We start from the raw sequence: 23622 nt of genomic DNA, 5'->3' as shown, positions 1-23622 counted from the left end.
ATCTTGGGGTGATGCGCAGACGTAGAGCTCTGATCTTGGGGTGACGCGCAGACGTAGAGCTCTGATCTTGGGGTGACGCGCAGACGTAGAGCTCTGATCTTGGGGTGACGCGCAGACGTAGAGCTCTGATCTTGGGGTGACGCGCAGACGTAGAGCTCTGATCTTGGGGTGATGCGCAGACGTAGAGCTCTGATCTTGGGGTGACGCGCAGACGTAGAGCTCTGATCTTGGGGTGACGCGCAGACGTAGAGCTCTGATCTTGGGGTGACGCGCAGACGTAGAGCTCTGATCTTGGGGTGACGCGCAGACGTAGAGCTCTGATCTTGGGGTGACGCGCAGACGTAGAGCTCTGATCTTGGGGTGACGCGCAGACGTAGAGCTCTGATCTTGGGGTGACGCGCAGACGTAGAGCTCTGATCTTGGGGTGACGCGCAGACGTAGAGCTCTGATCTTGGGGTGACGCGCAGACGTAGAGCTCTGATCTTGGGGTGACGCGCAGACGTAGAGCTCTGATCTTGGGGTGACGCGCAGACGTAGAGCTCTGATCTTGGGGTGACGCGCAGACGTAGAGCTCTGATCTTGGGGTGACGCGCAGACGTAGAGCTCTGGTCTGGTGGCGCTGGTCTTGGGTTGACATTAATACCTAGAGCTCTGGTCTTGTGGCACCAGTCATACTTTGGGCTCTGATCTTGTGGGGCAATAAGTACGTAGAGCTTTTCTTGGGGTGACACTCATACATAGAGCTCTGTTCTTGTGGCACCGATCATACATAGAGCTCTGTTCTTGTGGCACCGATCATACAAAGAGCTCTGTTCTTGTGGCACCAGTCATATGTAGGGTTCTGATCCTGTGGCACCAGTCATACGTTGGGCTCTGGTCTTGTGGCACCGGTCATACGTAGGGCTCTGGTCTTGTGGCACTGATCATACATAGAGCTCTGTTCTTGTGGCACCGATCATACATAGAGCTCTGGTCTTGTGGCACCGATCATACATAGAGCTCTGTTCTTGTGGCACCGGTCATACGTAGGGCTCTGTTCTTGTGGCACCGGTCATACATAGAGCTCTGGTCTTGTGGCACCGGTCATACGTAGGGCTCTGTTCTTGTGGCACCGGTCATACGTAGGGCTCTGTTCTTGTGGCACCGGTCATACGTAGGGCTCTGTTCTTGTGGCACCGGTCATACGTAGGGCTCTGTTCTTGTGGCACCGGTCATACGTAGGGCTCTGGTCTTGTGGCACCGGTCATACGTTGAGCTCTGTTCTTGTGGCACCGATCATACATAGAGCTCTGTTCTTGTGGCAAAGGTCATATGTTGGGCTCTGGTCTTGTGGCACCAGTCATATGTAGGGTTCTGATCCTGTGGCACCGGTCATAGGTAGGGCTCTGGTCTTATGGTGCTGGTCATACGTAGAGCTCTAGTCTTGTGGCGCCGGTGATATGTAGAGCTCTTGTTTGGTGGCGCTGGTTATACTTTCGGCTCTGATCTTGTGGCACCGATCATACGTAGAGCTCTGATCTTCTGGTGTTCGTCATATGTTGAGTTCTGATCTTGTGGCACCAGTCATACGTTGGGCTCTGATCTTGTGGCACCGGTCATACGTTGGGCTCTGATCTTGTGGCACCGGTCATACGTTGGGCTCTGATCTTGTGGCACCGGTCATAGGTAGGGCTCTGGTCTTATGGTGCTGGTCATACATAGAGCTCTAGTCTTGTGGCGCCGGTGATATGTAGAGCTCTTGTTTGGTGGCGCTGGTTATACTTTCGGCTCTGATCTTGTGGCACCGATCATACGTAGAGCTCTGATCTTCTGGTGTTCGTCATATGTTAAGTTCTGATCTTGTGGCATCGGTTGTACGTTGGGTTCTGATCTTTTGGCACCGATCATACGTTGGGTTCTGGTCTTGGGGGCTGCACAGTATTGTCCGGTTTCGGGGGTCACACGTCTGGAATCATCCAGTGTAAGAACTTCATAGAAGCCTCAAATCCAAGAAAACAGGCCTGAAAGTAAAGAATCACCAGAAGAACCTGAGTGTGGAGTCAGGAGGAAATCTCCATGTTTTGCCCCCATAGACTGGATTATCCCAGAACTAGAGGATGTGAAAGATTCGTCTCTTTGTATCTTTCAGATATTGCACTCACCGCGTTGGCTGGGAACGCTCGTAACATGGCCGCTGTGAACCCCTTATACAGTCCTCGTGGTCCCTCATCTCGCAGGACTTCCCTGAAAACGTCCAGGACACCCCGATATCGGCCGTCAGGAGCTGGAATAAGATGGTGAGATGGAGTCAATAGAGCCAATGGCATTTAGTCATACAGTGGGTACGGAAAGTATTCACACCCCTTTACATTTCTCACTCTTTGTTTCATTGCAGCCATTTGCTAAATTCAAAAAAGTTCATTTTTTTCTCATTAATGTACACTCAGCCCCATCTTGGCAGACAAAAAAACAGAAATGTAGACCTTTTTTTTTAAAAAAAAATTTAAACAAGAAAAACTGAAATATCACATGGTGATAGGTATTCAGCCCCTTTGCTCAGACACTCATATGTAAGTCCCATGCTGTCCATTTCCTTGTGATCCTCCTTGAGATGGTTCTCCTCCTTCATTGGAGTCCAGCTGTGTGTAATTACACTGATAGGACGTGATTTGGAAAGGCGCACACCTGTCTCTATAAGACCTCACAGCTCACACTGCATGTCACACCAAATGAGAATCATGAGGCCAAAGGAACTGCCCAAGGAGCTCAGAGACAGAATTGTGGCAAGGCACAGATCTGGCCAAGGTTACAAAAGAATTTCTGCAGCACTCAAGGCTCCTAAGAGCACAGTGGCCTCCATAATCCTTAAATGGAAGACGTTTGGGACCAGCAGAACTCTTCCTAGACCTGGCCATCCAGCCAAACTAAGCAATCATGGGAGAAGAGCCTTGGTGAGAGGTAAAGAAGAACCCCAAGATCACTGTGGCTGAGCTCCAGAGATGCAGTAGGGAGATGGGAGAAAGTTCCACAAAGTCACCTATCACTACAGCCTCCACCAGTCAGGCCTTTATGGCAGAGTGACCCGACGGATGCCTCTCCTCAGTGCAAGACATATGAAAGCCCGCATAGAGTTTGCCAAAAATACACATGAAGGACTGCCAGACTATGAGAAATAAGATTCTCTGGTCTGATGAGACGAAGATAGAACTTTTTGGTGATAATTCGAAGCAGTATGTGTGGAGAAAACCAGGCACTGCTCATCACCTGCCCAATACAATCCCCACAGTGAAGCATGGTGGTGGCAGCATCATGCTATGGGGCAGGGACAGGACGACTGGTTGTGATTGAAGGAAAGATGAATGTGGCCAAGTACAGAGAGATCCTGGAAGAAAACCTCTTCCAGATGCTCTGGACCTCAGACTTGGCCGAAGGTTCACCTTCCAACAAGACAATGACCCTAAGCACACAGCTAAAATAACAAAGGAGCGGCTTCAGAACAACTCTGTGACCATTCTTGACCGGCCCAGCCAGAGCCCTGACCTAAACCTAATTGAGCATCTCTGGAGAGACCTGAAAATGGCGTCCAACAATGTTCACCATCCAACCTGACACTGGAGAGGATCTGCAAGAAGAATGGCCGAGGATCCCCAAATCCAGGATCCCAAGAAGACTCATGGCTGTGCTAGCTCAAAAGGGAGGGTGCCTCTACTCAATACTGAGCAAAGGGTCTGAATACTTATGACCATGTGATATACTGAGCAGAGGGGCTGAATACTTATGACCATGTGATATTTCAGGTTTTCTTTTTTTTTCTGTCAAGATGGGGGAATGGGGGGCAGAGTGTACATTAATGAGGGAAAAATGAACTTTTCTCAACTACCAAATGGCTGCAATGAAAGAAAAAGTGAAAAAATTTAAAGGGGCCTGAATACTTTCCATACCCACTGTATGCTGTCATATTAAGGGGGGTTTCTGTATAGAGTAGGGTCCCATAATCTGTTTCCATTATGAGCTGGTGGTCCTGATGAAGCCATGGGGGGCCCAGCCATAATGCTTGCAGTGGCCATTTGAGGGAAAATGTGTAATTACATCATGGCCATCCTGTTCATGTAATACAAGGATAGCTGGAGCCCCCCAGGATGGGACCAGAGGGGGCAAGAAAGACCAATATGGAGTCGGTCCGTTCACCTGTCTGGAAACGTGACTTGAGCACATCCATAGGAATGGCCACCACCCAGTTGCACATGCCCGCCACTCCTCCGGCCAGCAGAATCCGTGCAGCGCTGAGGTCACGGTCGCTATGGAAGAAGAGGATGGTCAGCGGTGAAGAACATAGTCATCTATACATCTTTATTATAGGACTACTGTCCCCTCTATCCCACTAATGTCCGTATACCCACGTGGTATCTATATCGCCACGGCTTACCTTCCTCCATCTGGCGCCATTTTATCCTTCATCCATTCATAGCTCATGAAATACACGCCGGTGGCCGGGATATCTGGAGAAGGAAAGTCAAATGTGAAGGGATGTTTCAGTTTCCAATAGATATTTATGACATAATTAAAGGGACTCTCCATTTTCTGCACTCCCCTAAATACTGTGATCGATGGAGAATTTGGCAGCAAGTGTTTGGTTCCCCAGCGGTGGCACCAATGGTTAAAATGAGTTATAACATGGTGACCATTATTGTCAACGTAGGTATAGATATGATCTCTGCTCCGGCAAAAGTTCAGCTAAGTGGTGGAGGTCCAGAAGTGCCGACGGAAACACAGACTGAGATCGGATCGTCCGACCCAAACACCAGAGGAGCCAATGGAAACACAGACTGAGCTCGGATAGGATTGTCCAACCGAAACATCAGAGGTGCTGACGGAAAGAAGGACTGAGCTCTGATCAGCTTGTCCGCCCCAAACATCAGAGGTGCCGAAGGAAACCTGGACTAAGCTCGGATTGGATTGTCCCACCCAAACACCAGAGGTGCCAACGGAAACATGGACTAAGCTTGGATGGGATTGTCCACCCAAACACCAGAGGTGCCAACGGAAACATGGACTAAGCTTGGATGGGATTGTCCCTCCCAAACGCCAGAGGTGCCAAAGGAAACACGGACTAAGCTCGGATCGGATTGTCCCACCCAAACACCAGATGAGCCAATGGAAAACACGGGCTGAGCTCGGATGGGATTGTCCCACCCAAACACCAGAGGTGCCAAAGGAAACACGGACTGAGCTCTGATCGGCTTGTCCGCCCCAAACACCAGAGGAGCCAATGGAAACACGGGCTGAGCTCGGATGGGATTGTCCCACCAAACACCAGAGGAGCCAATGGAAACACGGACTGATGTCAGATCGGATTGTCCGCCCCAAACACCAGAGGAGCCGAAGGAAACACGGACTGAGCTCTGATCGGCTTGTCCGCCCAAAACACCAGAGGAGCCAATGGAAACATGGACTAAGCTCGGATCGGATTGTCCGCCCCAAACACCAGAGGAGCCAATGGAAACACGGACTGATGTCAGATCGGATTGTCCGCCCCAAACACCAGAGGAGCCGATGGAAACACGGACTGATGTCAGATCGGATTGTCCGCCCCAAACACCAGAGGAGCCGATGGAAACACGGACTGAGCTCTGATCGGCTTGTCCCACCCAAACACCAGAGGAGCCAATGGAAACACGGACTCAGCTCGGATCGAATTGTCCCACCCAAACACCAGAGGAGCCAATGGAAACACGGACTGAGCTCAGATCGGATTGTCCCACCCAAACACCAGAGGTGCCGACAGAAACATGGACTGAGCTTGGATCGGATTGTCCCACCCAAACACCAACGGAAACATGGACTAAGCTTGGATCGGATTGTCCCACCCAAACACCAGAGGTGAGGTCACGACGGAAACACGGACTGAGCTCGGAAACGCCTGAGGTCATGAGATCCAGACGTGCGAAACCTGCCTTATGCCAATTTGCAAAACAGACGGCCGCCCACGCTGGCAGACAACAAGCCAGCAAGTGGAGACAGGCAAAGTGTCAGGAGAGCAGAATGTCTTCTTGGCTGCGTCTTCAAGGGTTGGGCTTTTGGAGAGAGAGGATGCTGCATCTAATCTCTAAAAATGCACAATCCTTCTGTGGCCAAACGTTATCTACCATGGGAGATCTGGGGGTCCGAATGCATCAGGTGGCCCAGCCAAAATTGTCAGGTTTGCAGGACTTTACCCTAAAATGATTAGTTTAGAGAAGCCGACCTTTCTCTCCACAGTCCCAGTGTTGGAGCTCTCTGCATGGTGCCGTAATCAAAGGGCAAATCCATCTGGTAAAGTGACAGTGATCAGTGGAGGTCTGATTGTGCAGGAGGACCGCGGCTGGCACAGGACCCCTGGGTCTTACTGTGCAGGAGGACCGCGGCTGGCACAGGACCCCTGGGTCTGACTGTGCAGGAGGACCGCGGCTGGCACAGGACCCCTGGGTCTGACTGTGCAGGAGGACCGCGGCTGGCACAGGACCCCTGGGTCTGACTGTGCAGGAGGACCGCGGCTGGCACAGGACCCCTGGGTCTGACTGTGCAGGAGGACCGCGGCTGGCACAGGACCCCTGGGTCTGACTGTGCAGGAGGACCGCGGCTGGCACAGGACCCCTGGGTCTGACTGTGCAGGAGGACCGCGGCTGGCACAGGACCCCTGGGTCTGACTGTGCAGGAGGACCGCGGCTGGCACAGGACCCCTGGGTCTGACTGTGCAGGAGGACCGCGGCTGGCACAGGACCCCTGGGTCTGACTGTGCAGGAGGACCGCGGCTGGCACAGGACCCCTGGGTCTGACTGTGCAGGAGGATCGCGGCTGGCACAGGACCCCTGGGTCTGACTGTGCAGGAGGATCGCGGCTGGCACAGGACCCCTGGGTCTGACTGTGCAGGAGGACCGGTGGCTGGCACAGGACCTCTGCACAGCAAGGGAACAAGGTGGAGGGGACACAGCACTAAACCATTGATTTGTCCCTTGATCCTCAGGTGTATGTAGGAAGGCTGCAGGACAAGCGGAGCATTGTGTGGTGCCCTCCGAAATGCGTGGGCACCAGAAGCCCCCATATTAGACAGACGTCCCCCCTTATATTATCTTAGGTATGTAAAGGAAAGCGGATATGTTGGTAGTTACCTCTCAGGAGGGTAAGCACAGTGCCCCTGTACAAGCTTCGGATCCCCCGCTCCCGGAAGAGCTGCCCGGCACAATCTACCGGCCCCGAAAACCTCTTCGGTGATCTGTTGGCCTGAGCCTTAGAACGAGAAAGAAGGGGTTGTTTTCTGCACACCTGCTCATGTGGAGTCGGCTGGTGAAAAACTACAACTCCCAGCATGCCCGTCCATATTGCCCATCAGTAATGTCAGATCAGGACCCCCAGGACTTGGACACGTTACCTGCAGCAGGCACTTGATCCGTTCAGCAGGTACCACGATTATGGCGGCGCACAGTCCGGCCAGCATCCCGGCCGAGAACATCTGGTGCGGTCTGAGGTGGAGACATCGAGGGAGGGGGGTTAAAATATTAAAAAATCACGGTGACGCATCTGCCCCTGTTGTCACTCAGCTTTTCCAGTGTCGGATATCATACACTACCACGGAACAGGTCATTCAGGAGTCTGGGAAAGTCCGGAGCAGCTCGTGAGGCCTACAAGGGCCGCCATATTGGTTGTCACCCAGCGTTCCCAGAGGCTGAGATAACTAATAACTGACTGGATCAAATCTGTGTTATCTCACCTCAAAGTATGGTGCGGCTGATCCTGCTGCAGCTTCTTCCCCAGACTGAAGCCAAAAAACGTCATTGCCATTATGGGGGTCACTCCGGCCAGAGGAGCCCCCATCCCTTTATAAAGACCCCAAAGCCCCTGAGGAAGGAAAGGAAACACAACTGCTTCATATGGAGGGAAAGTAAGTAAGAGGGTAAACATGGGGCTGAGCCCCTCCTAAATCCTCTGCACTGGGGTATACGGATTGTAGAATGGTCATGATAGGAGGGGGTATATACTGTATTATTAGGGAACAGATTCAGCCGGGGACGGAGGGGCATCTGAGAAGACCCCCCTCTATCTCTGCACATATGCATAGTGCCCGCTCATCACTAGTTACCAGTACTGAGCACCCGAGCATGGTAGTGCCCACTCATCACTAGTTACCAGTACAGAGCACCCGAGCATGGTAGTGCCCGCTCATCACTAGTTACCAGCACTGAGCACCCGAGCATGGTAGTGCCCGCTCATCACTAGTTACCAGTACAGAGCACCCGAGCATGGTAGTGCCAGCTCATCACTAGTTACCAGTACTGAGCACCCGAGCATGGTAGTGCCCGCTCATCACTAGTTACCAGTACTGAGCACCTGAGCATGGTAGTGCCCGCTCATCACTATTTACCAGTACTGAGCACCCGAGCATGGTAGTGCCCGCTCATCACTAGTTACCAGTACTGAGCACCCGAGCATGGTAGTGCCCGCTCATCACTAGTTACGAGTACTGAGCACCCGAGCATGGTAGTGCCCGCTCATCACTAGTTACGAGTACTGAGCACCCGAGCATGGTAGTGCCCACTCATCATTAGTTACCAGTACTGAGCACCCGAGCATGGCAGTGCCCATTCATCACTATACAAAATGCTAAAGAATATGTTATTTACAGCAAGATGGAATTGCAGCTGTATATTGCTCAGGCCAAAAGACTACTACTACTCCAGCAGGATACAGCTAAACCCCCCACTAGGTGGAGGCAACACAGGTGCAGGTGGAGGAGGTGAAATATGGAGGAGGTGATGGCTGGATGGTAAAACTGCACACTGGTGGCTTGCATAGAGCACTGTTCACACTAGCAGACGCACAGTCACAAACCCGCAGCCTATTAGGTGACGCCCATACTATTAGATCAGGCGGGCTGCCAAGCCGTACCCCCACTGCGCGCTACGTAGGGACAGAAACTCTGATAGCAAGGCCTAACAAAAAGGGGCCTGGCTGTATCCTGTACAAAAAAGTTTTTGAGGTTTTTTGTTAGCGTTATGGCCATAAGACGTAAGCCTACAACCCTCGTCACGGGAACCTCATGCTTGTAGGTCCCTACACTATATATAACATAAAAAAGCAAAAAAGAAAATATCATTACTTACAGCAAGATGGAATTGCAGCTGTATATTGCTCAGGCCAAAAGACGAGGGTTGTAGGCTTACGTCTTATGGCCATAACGCTAACAAAAAAACTCAAAAACTTTTTTGTACAGGATACAGCCAGGCCCCTTTTTGTTAGGCCTTGCTATCGGAGTTTCTGTCCCTACGTAGCGCGCAGTGGGGGTACGGCTTGGCAGCCCGCCTGATCTAATAGTATGGGCGTCACCTAATAGGCTGCGGGTTTGTGACTGTGCGTCTGCTAGTGTGAACAGTGCTCTATGCAAGCCACCAGTGTGCAGTTTTACCATCCAGCCATCACCTCCTCCATATTTAGAAGTGCGTGTGAATGGCTCCACCTGCACCTGTGTTGCCTCCACCTAGCGGGGGTTCAGCTGTATCCTGCTGGAGTGGTAGTAGTCTTTTGGCCTGAGCAATATACAGCTGCAATTCCATCTTGCTGTAAGTAATGATATTTTCTTTTTTGCTTTTTTATAAAGAATATGTTAAAATAAGGATGCAATAATGCATAAAAAATGGAAGCAAAAATAAAAAAGAAGCTGGAAGAAAGGATTCTAATCTCCCGCTTTGGCGATAGCTGGAGATATACAGAGCCTTGTGAAAGTATTCGGCCCCCTTGAATTTTTCCACCTTTTCCTACATTTCAGGCTTCAAAGGTAAAAATGAAGAAGACTGATCAGAGATGCAGCCAAGAGGCCGATGATCCCTCTGGATTATCTGCAGACATCTACAGCTGAGGTGGGAGAGTCTGTCCATAGCACAACAATCAGTCTACACTGCACAAATCTGGCCTTTATGGAAGAGTGGCAAGAAGAAAGCCATTTCTCAAAGATATCCATAAAAAGTGTTGTTTAAAGCTTGCCACAAGCCACCTGGAGACACCAAACATGTGGAAGAAGGGGCTCTGCTCAGATGAAGCCAAAAGCAAACTGTTTGGGCACAATGCCAAACAATATGTTTGGCGTAAAAGCAACACAGCTCATCCCCCTGAACACACCATCCCCACTGTCAAACATGGTGGTGGCAGCATCATGGTTTGGGCCTGCTTTTCTTCAGCAGGGACAGGGAAGATGGTTAAAATTGATGGGAAGAGGGATGGAGCCAAATACAGGACCATTCTTGAAGAAAACCTTTTGGAGTCTGCAAAAGACCTGAGACTGGGACGGAGATTTGTCTTCCAACTAGACAATGATCCCAAACATAAAGCAAAATCTACAATGGAATGGTTCACAAATAACCGTATCCAGGTGTTAGAATGGCCAAGTCACAGTCCAGACCTGAACCCAATCGAGAATCTGTGGAAAGAGCAGAAAACTGCTGTTCACAAACGCCTCCATCCAACCTCACTCAGCTCCAGCTGTTTACAAAGGAAGAACGGGCGAGAATTTCAGCCTCTCCATGTGCAAAACTGATAGACACATACCTCAAGAGACTGCAGCTGTAATCGCAACAAAAGGGGGCGCTACAAAGTATTCACTTACAGGGGATGAATAATATTGCACGCCCCAATTTTCAGTTTATTCTTTGTTACAAAAGTTTAAAATAAGCAATAAATTTTCTTCATCTTCACAATTGTGTCACTTGTTGCTGATTCTTCACCAGAAAATTAACATTTTATCTTTATGTTTGAAGCCTGAAATGTGGGAAAAGGTTGAAAGATTCAAGGGGGCTGAATACTTTCGCAAAGCACTGTATAATTTGTTTCAAGAACACCAGAAAAAGCTAAGAAACAACATCACTGGATCCTTCTCTGCGGTCTCTGCGTCTCGGAGGCCTGCGTGTGTGCGTGTGGATCCTGCGTGTGTACGTGTGGATCCTGCGTGTACGTGCGGATCCTGTGTGTGCGTGTGGATCCTGTGTGTGCGTGTGGATCCTGTGTGTGCCTGTGGATCCTGTGTGTGTGCGTGTGGATCCTGTGTGTGCGTGTGGATCCTGCGTGTGGATCCTGTGTGTGCGTGTGGATTCTGTGTGTGCGTGTGCGTGTGGATCCTGCGTGTGCGTGTGGATCCTTTGGGTTTTTTTTATGTGTTAATCTTGTCCATATGCCGAATGTTATGTTTTAAAAAGGGGAACTGATCTGTTCTCCTTCCCCCTGCAGCTCCCGCCCAGCGTCACAGCCGGGTTTTCTGTCTGGGCTGAGGGGGTGCGAGCTCCTATGTCACCACTCAGTGAGTCATATACAGCGGAGGGAGGGAGCAGAGCGCAGACCGGGGCTCGGGATATTGAGGTAAGGTGTAGGAAGCCGGCGTGTGTATATAATATATATACTGTGAGTGACTGTCCATGTATTGTGCCGCTCTGTACTGTTATGTAATACCGCGCACCGTTGTGTCGCCTCCGTCTCCTATAAGTGACCCCCCCAGCCCAGAAATGGAGGGCTTCCTAAATCGCTCCGCCAAGTGATGGCTGTCAGCGGCTCTGCTGATTCTGAGGATTACCTTGGTTGGATCTCCCCAGGAGCAGATTTGCAGCCCGTTGGACGCTGTACACACAGGCTCCAGCTGTCAGGTCGGGTCATTATGTGACATGTTTGTGTCTCAATCACGTCCTCCTCGGCATTAGGTAACATGAGGACATTACCCGAGTCCGCACCTAGGACCGTCCGCCGCCTTCTCTGCGGGTGCCCAATGGACTCCTCTTGGAAATACACAAATCCTTTTACTCCCTTATGCCAGAATGGCGGGTGCTGACAATGGCACGTTTTGGACTCGTTAACCCTTGCGGAAAGTCCGGGAGACGCTTATCTCCTATAAAATTATGTGCACTTTAGGGTCGGATGCACAATTTACATTGTTCCCCCATAACTTGACTGAATTAATTTTTAACGGGAGAATCAAGGTTTATAACTGTCCGCCTAAAGATTATTCGTCCATCTTAATACGATGTTTATTTTGTCATCCAGATTATCCTCCGCGCCCAGGGACCGTGGCACAGAACGGGGGCGGCACAGCTGCTCTTCCACGTCACTTGGTGCCATCTGCTCCTCCATGTCCACTTAGACAGCTCTCTAGAAGTGAAGTGATGAGCGGGCACTACCATGCTCGGGTGCTCAGTACTGGTAACTAGTGATGAGCGGGCACTACCATGCTCAGGTGCTCAGTACTGGTAACTAGTGATGAGCGGGCACTACCATGCTCGGGTGCTCAGTACTGGTAACTAGTGATGAGCGGGCACTACCATGCTCGGGTGCTCTGTACTGGTAACTAGTGATGAGCGGGCACTACCATGCTCGGATGCTCAGATGGGCTCAACTCATATAATGGAAGTCAATGGGAAAGATCTCGAAAAATGCTCGAGTTCCCCGTTGATTTCCGTTATACGCTGTACCTCGCACCCATCGGAGCCTCCGATCTACTCGTGACGAGTACCCGGACCCCCCAGGCGTGCAGAGGTACCCATGAATGGAGCTGTGCCTGGTGTTGCCCTGCATGGTGCGCGGCCAGGGTGGGGCTCTTCGTGGTGGTCCTGTATCACTCGTGCTTGGTTTCCTCTTTCTAGGTCGCCCTGTGGTTCCTCGGCCATATTTACCTGTTGGGAGAGGATCTTGCGGAAACAATCCACAGTGCTGTTATACTGCGGCTTCTGTCCTCCCGCCGGCCGAGCCTGGATCTGTAGATTCACCTGAAGACACAAGTATTACACCGGTAAATGAGGGGCGAGGACGGTGCACACAGCAGCATGGCTCCACTACTGCAAATATAGCAGAGGTTGCCGGTGGTGAGACACCTGCTCCCGGAGGTTGCCGGTGGTGAGACACCTGCTCCCGGAGGTTGCCGGTGGTCAGGCACCTGCTCCCGGAGGTTGCCCGGTGGTGAGGCACCTTCTCCCGGAGGTTGCCCGGTGGTGAGACACCTGCTCCCGGAGGTTGCCCGGTGGTGAGACACCTGCTCCCGGAGGTTGCCCGGTAGTGAGACACCTGCTCCCGGAGGTTGCCCGGTGGTGAGACACCTGCTCCCGGAGGTTGCCCGGTGGTGAGGCACCTGCTCCCGGAGGTTGCCCGGTGGTGAGACACCTGCTCCCGGAGGTTGCCCGGTGGTGAGACACCTGCTCCCGGAGGTTGCCCGGTGGTGAGGCACCTGCTCCCGGAGGTTGCCGGTGGTGAGGCCCCTGCTCCCGGAGGTTGCCCTTTGGTGAGGCACCTGCTCCCGGAGGTTGCCCGGTGGTGAGGCCCCTGCTCCCGGAGGTTGCCGGTGGTGAGGCACCTGCTCCCGGAGGTTGCCCGGTGGTCAGGCACCTGCTCCCGGAGGTTGCCCCGTGGTGAGACCCCTAGTCCCGGAGGTTGCCCGGTGGTGAGACCCCTGCTCCCGGAGGTTGCCGGTGGTCAGACCCCTGCTTTTGGAGGTTGCCGGTGGTCAGACCCCTGCTTTTGGAGGTTGCCGGCGGTCAGATACCTACTCCCGGAGGTTGCCGGCGGTCAGATCTGAGATGAGACACAAGTCCCTCCACAACAGCCTTGGCTTTTTATTTCTGCAGTTTAGGGGTGAGCAATGTAAGGGTAGAGGGGCCGCAGTGATGAGTGACTACTTGCTGCCTGCAATGAATTCAATATTGGACTTAAAGGGACTGTCCAGGTTTGAAAAACAGCGCCTCCCTTGTCTGTAGGTTGTGACTGGTATTGCAGCTCCATTACCATGAATGGGACAAAGCTGCAAAGCAGCGAGGGAGGAGAGCAGGGTCGAAACCCGGATGACCGGGGGCAAAACAATCCGTTCCCAGCTCCGCACTCACCTTGACGGTGTCCATGGGCTGCCCGGCCAGGGTGAGGCACACACCTCCCATACCTCCAGATACAAAGTGCTTGACGTACGCCAGAGGGTGACCTCCATTCTCCGAGGACATGGATGTGACTTCAGCGAGCTCCTACCGGCCTCTCCGAGGGGTCGCTGCCGCTGGGTGTGGGAGAGGACACAAGGCTCCGGAGACCACAATGACCGTGGACGGTGCTGATAGTGAGCAGGGTGTGCCCACTAGTGATAGTGTAAGGGGCCAACGTCAGGGAATCCAGGGTGTACGGGGCACTGTGGGACGTGCTACCAGCAGTGTATGGGCATTATGGTGGTGTGCGGTGGAGCGGTAGGTGCCCGTGTATAGTACGGGGGGGCGCAGCCGGACTGGAGGCGCTCGCTGTCTTCTCGGTGAGCTCCCGGCGTTGCTGGCACTGCTGTACGGAGCTTCTGCCAGGGAGGGTAAAGTCTATAAAATGAAGCAACCTGATTATTGTGTAACCCTTACAGAGTACCCGACACAGAGGAACAGAACCGCAGCAGTTCTCAGCGCCGGCATTGTTACCGCTGATCATGGGCATCTGGTGCCACCTCCTCGTCCTCTGCACCGCGTGGCCCTGCGTGTGGCCCTTCAGGATCTGCGCCTTCAACGGCCAACACTTCGGGGAGAAGAAAGCCGCCAATCACGATATCCTGAGCGTCGTGGTCAAAGTATGTGGGGAAGGGGGGGTACAATCCCGTCGGTTGGGAGTTTGGGGTCCTTAATTCCGATGTTATCTGTGTAGATCATCCACCGATGTGACATCTTCCTCCTTCAAGAAGTGCATGACCCCAAGGGGATCGCATTGTCCAAACTTATGGCCGCCCTCAACAGGTGAGGAGGATCATGGGTAAGAAGAAAAATCGGAAGATGCCAGGCAGGGGTTAACTCCTTTCTTTCTCCTCACAGACAAGAGGACGTGTACTCGGCTGTGCACAGCCCTCCGCTCGGACGCAAGTCATACACAGAACAATACGTCTTCATATACAAGTGAGTGCTGCAAGATGCCGTTTACTGTACACAGCTCCAGTGCAGGCTTATGTGTCTCCATGGCAACAGAGAGCAAGCAAACGCTGTGTAGTCTGACACCACTGCCCTGGATCTGTTCCCCTTTACTCCTCTGCTGGAGGCTCAGACTACACGGAACATATTTGTAGTCTGTTACCACGGTGATGAAGAGAAAATGACAGTTGGAATCAAGTTCTATTGCGGAGTTTATTTTTAAATTTGAATTTTAGAGAATCTCATTACAAAAGTGTTTGGCGGTTTATGAGGCGCTGTATGAGGACATCTGTCCTCCCGCCATATACGTGCATGAGCCGCTACCTGACCCCTACAAACAGTTGTAATCGAAACGTCGGGGGAGAGTCAGGAGACCCCACAGTAGCCTATGGAGTCGAGCGCAGCTTGCTGCACCCTGCTGATATTTTTCGATGTCCCCTTGTAGGTCACTCAAGATCTCGGTGACCGATCAGTACAAATATGATGATGATGATCCGGCCGCTCCGGACGTGTTCGCCCGAGAACCGTACCTCGTTCGATTCGCCCTAAAGTCAAAAGGTCAGTGATCGGGACGAGCCGATATGTCATCATCCACACGTGTATATGTACCGCCCCGTGGCCTCAGCTGCGGCCCCCGAGCCCCTCGGATCCGTGCTCGCGTTCTACGGGTGGTGGCTCGAGCCTCTCACGGACCTGGGGATCACGTCACTCTGCAAGGGGGTTGGCGTTACACACGGGGGATGCGGGTATTTGGTTTTGGGATGATTGTTCGTGACGCCACCCACAGGTTGTGGTGATTGTGGACACCACCGCTGCGGTGAAGGTACGGGGACTCCCGGGAGAGGTGTAGTGGCGTAGCTAGGTGTTGACCCCTCCGTGGGTAGGGGATGTTGGTCCCGGGACCCGGTCGGGCTGTGGGCAGGGGTGCAGGGCGCAGGGTTGCGGTGCAGCGCGGTGCCTGATGGCACTGTTATACTCACGATTAAACCACACAGAGTCACTGGTAAATTAAACGGAGGAATGAACGGGGCCCGCAGCCGGCTGCAGCTTCCTAGTCGGGTTGGCAATGTCCGCCTTTCTCCTGCACCTGTGTTTGTAGGGTGACCACTGTGCCTGGGCACTGGTTGTCCGCTCCCCGGCATGTATGTGTCGTAGGAGCCCCTTTTGCCCGCAGACGCTGGCCCTTGGACCTCTGGCCTCTGGCGGTGGCTCTTATCCGGACGGGTTGGGCTGTTGTCTTCAATTGGGACTTTGGTGGGAATGAACCCCTGAGGTCCAGACCGCAATCAGTTAATCTGACTATGGTGGTGGCATATAGCCTAGTCGGGGTCTGAGTACCCTGCCTGGTGCTCCGGTATCCAGTTAGCTCCCCGGTTCGGTTCCGGCGGTCCCTGACGGTTCCGCTGGTCGTATTCCCGGTCTCCTGCAGGCGGCCACTGCCGTCTGCCTGCCTGACTGTTGCACTCCACTACTCTCCACTCCACTGTACTGAACTGAACTGTTTACTGTGTTCCTGCCTCAGGCCAGCAGACTCCTCGGGGGCGTGTCTTTCCACCTGACTCCGCCCACCTGGTGTGCCTGTCTAACTCTCAGGGAGGCAATCAGCAGGTCTTTGTGGTTGACTGGTGGTACCTTTCTAGTTTGGGGGTGTATGTGGTGAGTGTAGTGACCTGTGACCCCTGGGGTCCAGGGCGTCACATATAGATTACAGGGGTCTCTGGGATCAGTGGGGGGATATAACGCTTCTCTCTACGTAGATCTACAGGATCTGGTCATAATCCCGCAGCACACAGAACCAGAGAAGGCCGGCACTGAACTGGAAGCCCTATATGACGTATTCATGGACGTCCGAAAGCGCTGGAGATGTAAGGTAGGATTAAAGGGGTGGTCCAAATTTTATATATCATTGGGTGGTGAAGGGGGGGGGGAGTGTTGTCACAATATTGCAGCAGCACCCCGACTTTATCTTCCACGTCCATCGAGTCGATATTTCCAGGATCCATCGCGTCCGTCTCTTCATTGCTCCATTGATTTCACAGATCGATAAGTTTAGACTTTACCATTAATTCCCAACAGAACATCATTTTAATGGGAGACTTTAACGCCGGCTGCAAGTATCTGTCCAAAAAGAAGAAAAAGACCCTCCGCCTATACACGGACCCCGACTTCCAATGGCTGATTCCTGACAGCACCGACACCACCGTGAAGGAGAGCACCGTCTGCCCGTACGACAGGTACAAAGGACCCTGTGCTTCTAATTGTATATATGACATGTGTATACACATATTATATATATATATATATATATATATATATATATATATATATATATATATATATATATATATATATATATATATATATATATATATTATAGAGAGAGAGAGATAGTGTGTGTGTGTGTGTGTATGTGTATATATATATATATATATATATATATATATATATATATATATATATATATATATATATATATAATATATACACACACATATAGATATATATGTATAGATATATATGTATACACACACACATATATACAGTATATACATATCTGTGTGTGTCTATATATATATATATATATATATATATATATACTAGAAGGTGGCCCGATTCTACGTATCGGGTATTCTAGAATTTACGTATTGTGTAGTTCATGTATGATTTTTGTTTTATATATATATATATATATATATATATATATATATATATATAGAGAGAGATGTTGTTGTCTGTAGTTACCAAGTGTTTGTGTAGGCGCTGTACATGTTCTGGGTGTTGTCTGGGTGTGACGGGGGGTGAGAGCGGTGTTGTATGTGTGTTGCGTGTGTTGCGTTGTTTGTGGAGCGCTGTGTGTCTGTAGCGTTGTGTGTGTGTTGCGCGGTTTGTGTGGGTGTGGTGTGTTTTGGGGGGAGGTATGTTTTGTGCAATGTGTGTGTTGTGCGGTATGTGCGTATATTTGTGTGTGCCGCGGTGTTTGTGTGTTGGGTGTTGTGTGTGTGCAGCGTTGTCTGTGTGTGTGGGTGTCTGTGTAGGGCAGTTGTTTGTGGTTCCCAGTGTGTGTGTGTGTGTGTGTGGTGTGTTGTGCAGTGCGCGCGCGTGTGTGTGTGTGTGTGTGTGTGTGTGTGTGTGTGTGTGCATCAGCCTCTCTTCTCTCAGCCTACCTCTCCCAGCCTCCCTCCTCCCAGCCTCCCTCAGCATCAGCCTCCCTCTCCCAGCCTCCCCAGCATCAGCCTCCGCCAGCATCAGCCTCTCTCCTTCCAGCCTCCCTCAGCATCAGCCTCCCGTTCCCAGCCTTCCCCAGGATCAGCCTCTCTCCTCCCAGCCTCCTTCCTCCCAGCCTCCCTCAGCATCAGCCTTCCCCTCCCAGTCTCCCCCAGCATCAGCCTCCCCAAGCATCAGCCTCCACCAGCATTAGCCTCTCTCCTTCCAGCCTCCTCCAGCATCAGCCTCCCTCTCCCAGCCTTCCCCAGGATCAGCCTCTCTCCTCCCAGCCTCCGTCCTCCCAGCCTTCCCCAGCATCAGCTTTCCCCTCCCAGCCTCCCTCAGCATCAGCCTTCCCCAGCATCAGCCTCCCGTTCCCAGCCTTCCCCAGGATCAGCTTCTCTCTTCCCAGCCTCCGTCCTCCCAGCCTTCCCCAGCATCAGCTTTCCCCTCCCAGCCTCCCTCAGCATCAGCCTCCCTCAGCATCAGCCTCCCGTTCCCAGCCTTCCCCAGGATCAGCCTCTCTCCTCCCAGCCTCCTTCCTCCCAGCCTCCCTCAGCATCAGCCTTCCCCTCCCAGTCTCCCCCAGCATCAGCCTCCCCAAGCATCAGCCTCCACCAGCATTAGCCTCTCTCCTTCCAGCCTCCCCCAGCATCAGCCTCCCCCAGCATCAGCCTCCCCAAGCATCAGCCTCCACCAGCATCAGCCTCCACCAGCATCAGCCTCCCTCGTCCCAGCCTCCCCCTCCCAGCCTCCCCCAGCATCAGCCTCTCTACTCCCAGCCTTCCCCATGATCAGCCTCTCTGCTCCCAGCCTCCTCCAGCACGCCGTGCTCCTCTGCCGACACTCACACACCCGATCGCATCCACTCACACACACCCGATCGCATCCACTCACACACACCCGATCGCATCCACTCACACACAACCGATCGCATCCACTCACACACACCCGATCGCATCCACTCACACACACCCGATCGCATCCACTCACACACACCCGATCGCATCCACTCACACACACCCGATCGCATCCACTCACACACACCCGATCGCATACACTCACACACACAGACACTGACGATATCGCACATACGCGCTTATACTCACAACATCCGGGGATATCACATGCTTCTGGCCATGTGATCCTCCGGCAGGTCCTGGAAGATCACAACAGCACAGTATCGAGGCCGAGAAGCAAGCGATATCCCAGGATGTTGTGAGTATGTGGATGCGATGTGATGTGTGAGGTGTGTGTGAGTGTGATATGATTTGTGTGTGTATGTGTGTGTGTGTGTGTGCTGTTATGTGTGTGTATGTTCCGCAGCTGCAGGACCTTGATGTGTGGATGCGATGTGATGTGTGTGTGATGTGTGTGTGAGAGTGAGTGTGAGCCGGTGAACACTGGTAACTATGATACACATCGGGTAACTAAGGGACCTTAGTTACCCGATGTGTATAATGGTTACCAGCTTTCACGGCCTCCGTGAAGATCCCAGCATCGCAAGGTTATGTGTGGCGCTGCCGGGATCCTGACGGAGCCGGTGTAGAAGCAAGCGATATCCCAGCATGTTGTGATGTGTGAGGTGAGTGTGAGAGTGAGTGTGATCTGATGTGTGTGTGTACTCACCTGGGAATCGGGGCTCCGTGTCAGTTGGGCCAGAGCGAGCGTGGATTGCGTGAGGGGGGCGGGGCCTGCAGAGAGCCGGGGCGAGAGGCCAATCCGTGTGGGGGGGCGGGGCCATGGCGAGCCCAGCGGCCAATCAGCTTTGTGTCACTGTAAGGACACAATTTCGGAGCATGACAGACAGACAGACAGACAGAATAAGGCAATTATATATATAGATATATATATATATACACACATACATACATACGTATATACATACATATGTGTGTGTATATACAGTGGGTATGGAAAGTATTCAGACCCATTTACATTTTTCACTTTGTTTCATTGCAGCCATTTGGTAAATTCAAAAAAGTTCATTTTTTTTTCTCATTAATGTTGACTCTGCCCCCCATCCCCCATCTTGTCAAAAAAACAAAGGTATGAATTTTTGCAAATTTATTAAACAAGAAAAATTGAAATCTCACATGGTCATAAGTATTCAGCCCCTTTGCTCAGTATGTCACATGGTCATAAGTATTCAGCCCCTTTGCTCAGTATGTCACATGGTCATAAGTATTCAGCCCCTTTGCTCAGTATGTCACATGGTCATAAGTATTCAGCCCCTTTGCTCAGTATGTCACATGGTCATAAGTATTCAGCCCCTTTGCTCAGTATGTCACATGGTTATAAGTATTCAGTCCCTTTGCTCAGTATTGAATAGATAAGCCCTTAATCATAATCATGCTTATGATTAAGGACTTATCTACATTCCAACTGTCCGAAACGCGTCAAGCCATGATGGTGTCATGGAACCGAAGATGGTTTTTCTTGCATTTTTAATCCTTGAATAGAGTTTCTACACTTTTATATATTTTTCGTTGGATCTATAATTTTCCTATCCTGGAATTGGTGCTGAGTCCCGTCCTTTCTCCGGTCTGAGCAAAGGGGCTGAATACTTATGACCATGTGATCTATCAGACATTTATGACATCTCTTGTGGAATACAAGAGCTTATTGTCTAATCGACAACCCCTTAAAGGGATCAGTATTAATTGTCCTTTTTGGATCTGTCTTTTAGGATCGTGGTTTATGGGCAGGAGGTGACGAACTTGGTGAAGTCATCTGGGACTTATAATTTCGCAGAGGAGCTGCAGCTCACTGAAGAGGAGGTACGGTTCAATATGGAGGACACAGACGTCGTCGGGGTCCCCCACATAGTCATGGTCAAAAGTGTTACCACCCTTGAAATTGTTACAGAAAATGAAGTATTTCTCCCAGAAAATTATTGCAATTACACACGTTTTGCTATACACAGGTTTATTTCATTTGAGTGTAATGGAACCACACAAAAATAGAGGAAAAAAGGGCAAATTGGACATAATTTCACACAAAACCGCAACTATGGTTGGACTCTTCTTTTTAAACTGGTCCAGGTCTCACATATTTGGAGGCCTCCCCTCTCCTCCCTCCCCTCCCCCCCCTCTCCTCTTCCTTCTCCTCTCTTCTCTCCTCTCCCCCCTCCCCCTCCTCTCTTTTCTCCCCTTTCCTCTCTACTCACTCTCTTCTCCCCTCCCCTCTCTCCTCTCCCCTCCCCTCTCCCCTCTCCCCTCCCCTCTCTCCTCCCCTCTCCCCTCCCCTCTCTCCTCCCCTCTCCCCTCCCCCCTCTCCTCTTCCCCCTCCTCTCTTTTCTCCCCTCTCCTCTCTACTCACTCTCTTCTCCCCAATCTCCGCTCTTCTCCCCTCTCTCCGCTCTTCTCCCCTCTCTCCTCTCCCCTTTCTCCTCTCCTCTTGGGATTTAGATTCAGACTCATTGCTGACACTTAAGAACTCTCCATCACTTTGTTTCCATCCATTTCTGGGGGCTTCTTGAAGTGTTTGGGGATATTGTCCTGCTGGAAGACCCATGACCTCGGATGCAAACCCAGATTTCTGACACTAGTCACTAAATTCCCACACACAATTCTTTGCTAATCTTCAGATTTCATGCACACACTCAAGGCCCCCAGTGCCAGAAGCGGCAAAACAACCCCAAAACATCTCTGACTTCCACCATGTGTGACTGTAGGTGCTGTGTTCTTTTCTTTGTAGGTGTCAAATAATGTGTTTTACCAAAAAGTTCTATCTTGGTCTCATCTATCCACAAGACACTTTCCCAGAAGGATTTTGGTCACTCGCGTACATTTTGCCTTTTTCTCTCGTTGTGTCAGCAGTGGGGTCCTCCTGGGTCTCTTCTATAGCATTTTACTTTAATCAGATGTGGACGGATAGTTTGCGCTGACACGGATGCCCCTGAGCCTGCAGGACAGCTTGAATTTCTTTTGTCCAATTTGCCTTTTTTTCCTCTTTTTTTCGTGTTGTTACAATACACACAAAGGAATAAACTCATGTATAATGTAACGTGTAATTGCACTAATTTTCTGGGAGAAATACTTTATATTCTCAAACAATTTCACGGGTGTCAACACTTTTGGCCATGACTGTACATAGCCTAGATGAGCGACCTTGTGCCTAATATTTTGGTTGGAGGTCCAGCAGTACCCCTCAACCTCAGGGGCTGCCATAGATGGATAGCTGTATTTATGTGTAACCTTGGCATGTTCTGTTCTCGCAGGCCCTGAAAGTCAGTGACCATTACCCTGTGGAGATGGACCTGTACCTGGTTCTGGGCGGCTCCCGGACTCTCCTTCCGTCACTCACACTCATTATTTTCGGCCTCCTGTGGATTCTGGAACTTTCCATAAGTCAGGAGTGACGATCCTGTGCCGGGATGAATTATCCAAATTCAGGAACCTTGGGCAAGTCCAAGAGGCCAACCTGTGCCGTAAAGGGTGAAGAGAATGGAGCATGGAGAACTGAATGACTGCCCCTGTAGGGCCAACTTTGGCTTATCTGCCCCTCGTCTTGTTCCTCACCTACAGTAAGGGGGCCACATTCACCTCCTAAGCAGCGTCTGTCAAAGGGCCCATATACTGTTCTTGCACAGGGGCCCCTTCTGTCTATGTCGGCCCCCACTGACCTCGGCTTGTACCACTGCCTCGCTGGGCTTACTGGTTCTTTTCAGGAAAGGGTTAAGCTCCGCCATCTCTACCTCCCGGGCTCCTCTTCTGTACACCTCAGGGATGTTATCGTCTATATATCTGTGACTGACAATCCACTGCTAGTGCTCAATACAGGGTAGACCCCCAAACCTATAACCCCCCCCCAATCATTGTGCCGCCATCAGTGTGCAATCTGATGCCCTCTAGTTGCAGAAACATGAAATACAACGGATGGGATTAACACCCATCATCTCTTCGAGACTTAGGCTATGTGCACATGCTGCAGATTGGGTGCAGGAATTTCCTGCACCCAATCTACGTGCTGTGGCAAAAAAAAAAACAAAAAACAACACATTAAAAGCTGCAGCATGTGCACAAGGCCTTACTGTGCTCGCCCTTTTGCCACTTTGTATATCTCTCGCTCCATGCACTTCTTAGTCTCCACCATTATGTGGCGCCATGGGCATTATAATAATAGTGGGTACCGATGTGTTTCATCCTCTTGTATATACTCTGTATATTGCATTAAATCCTTTTTATACTGTATATGTGCGGTGTCTCACTACTTTATATCACAGGTCACCGATTCAGGGGGCAACACCTGACTTTAATGGCCCCTACATTTGATATACGGCATCACATTAAACATTGGGTTTCCAAAAATAGTGTCCCACTTGTCTGCAGGTTGCATGCGGTACTGCAGTCACTTCAACAGAGCCAGACATAACTACTTTTTTTTGGAAGAAAGTCGCTATGTTTTGGAGATCTGTGACAGCCAATATGGGTACTCTTGTAGTTCCTGCTGTTTTAGCAGCGCGGGGTCACAGGACCGCCCCGTGTTGGTATTTTGTCCCTTCTCTTGTGTTCCAGAG

General features: G+C 51.3%; 2 protein-coding genes across 3 annotated transcripts; one reads left to right on the top strand and one right to left on the bottom strand.

The window, feature by feature from the left end:
• Positions 1 to 619: 619 nt before the first annotated feature.
• LOC142251630 (mitochondrial carnitine/acylcarnitine carrier protein-like) lies at positions 620 to 11759 on the bottom strand. Its single transcript, XM_075324605.1, has 8 exons — positions 11570 to 11759; positions 7727 to 7854; positions 7388 to 7478; positions 7128 to 7245; positions 4406 to 4478; positions 4168 to 4277; positions 2142 to 2263; positions 620 to 2000 (listed from the first exon to the last, which is right to left on the bottom strand). The coding sequence occupies exons 2-8, from the start codon at positions 7828 to 7830 to the stop codon at positions 1938 to 1940; spliced, it is 681 nt and encodes a 226-aa protein (XP_075180720.1). The 5' UTR covers positions 7831 to 7854; positions 11570 to 11759; the 3' UTR covers positions 620 to 1937.
• On the top strand, positions 11262 to 23296 carry LOC142251629 (deoxyribonuclease-1-like 1). 2 transcript variants are annotated; one of them, XM_075324604.1, is made up of 10 exons: positions 11262 to 11358; positions 12630 to 12775; positions 14366 to 14566; positions 14641 to 14729; positions 14805 to 14885; positions 15343 to 15455; positions 16655 to 16767; positions 16974 to 17131; positions 20791 to 20881; positions 22324 to 23296. In XM_075324604.1, exons 3-10 carry the CDS (start codon positions 14429 to 14431, stop codon positions 22462 to 22464), a joined length of 924 nt encoding a protein of 307 aa, XP_075180719.1. In that variant the 5' UTR covers positions 11262 to 11358; positions 12630 to 12775; positions 14366 to 14428; the 3' UTR covers positions 22465 to 23296. The 2 variants fall into 2 exon arrangements, with proteins under 2 accessions (XP_075180719.1, XP_075180718.1); XM_075324603.1 differs by lacking the exon at positions 11262 to 11358 and adding an exon at positions 11519 to 11639.
• The last annotated feature ends 326 nt before the right edge of the window (positions 23297 to 23622 follow it).

The sequence above is a fragment of the Anomaloglossus baeobatrachus genome, chromosome 9 (assembly GCF_048569485.1).
Source record: "Anomaloglossus baeobatrachus isolate aAnoBae1 chromosome 9, aAnoBae1.hap1, whole genome shotgun sequence".
Taxonomy (NCBI): domain Eukaryota; kingdom Metazoa; phylum Chordata; class Amphibia; order Anura; family Aromobatidae; genus Anomaloglossus; species Anomaloglossus baeobatrachus.
This window is presented reverse-complemented; position numbering and strand designations above follow the sequence as displayed.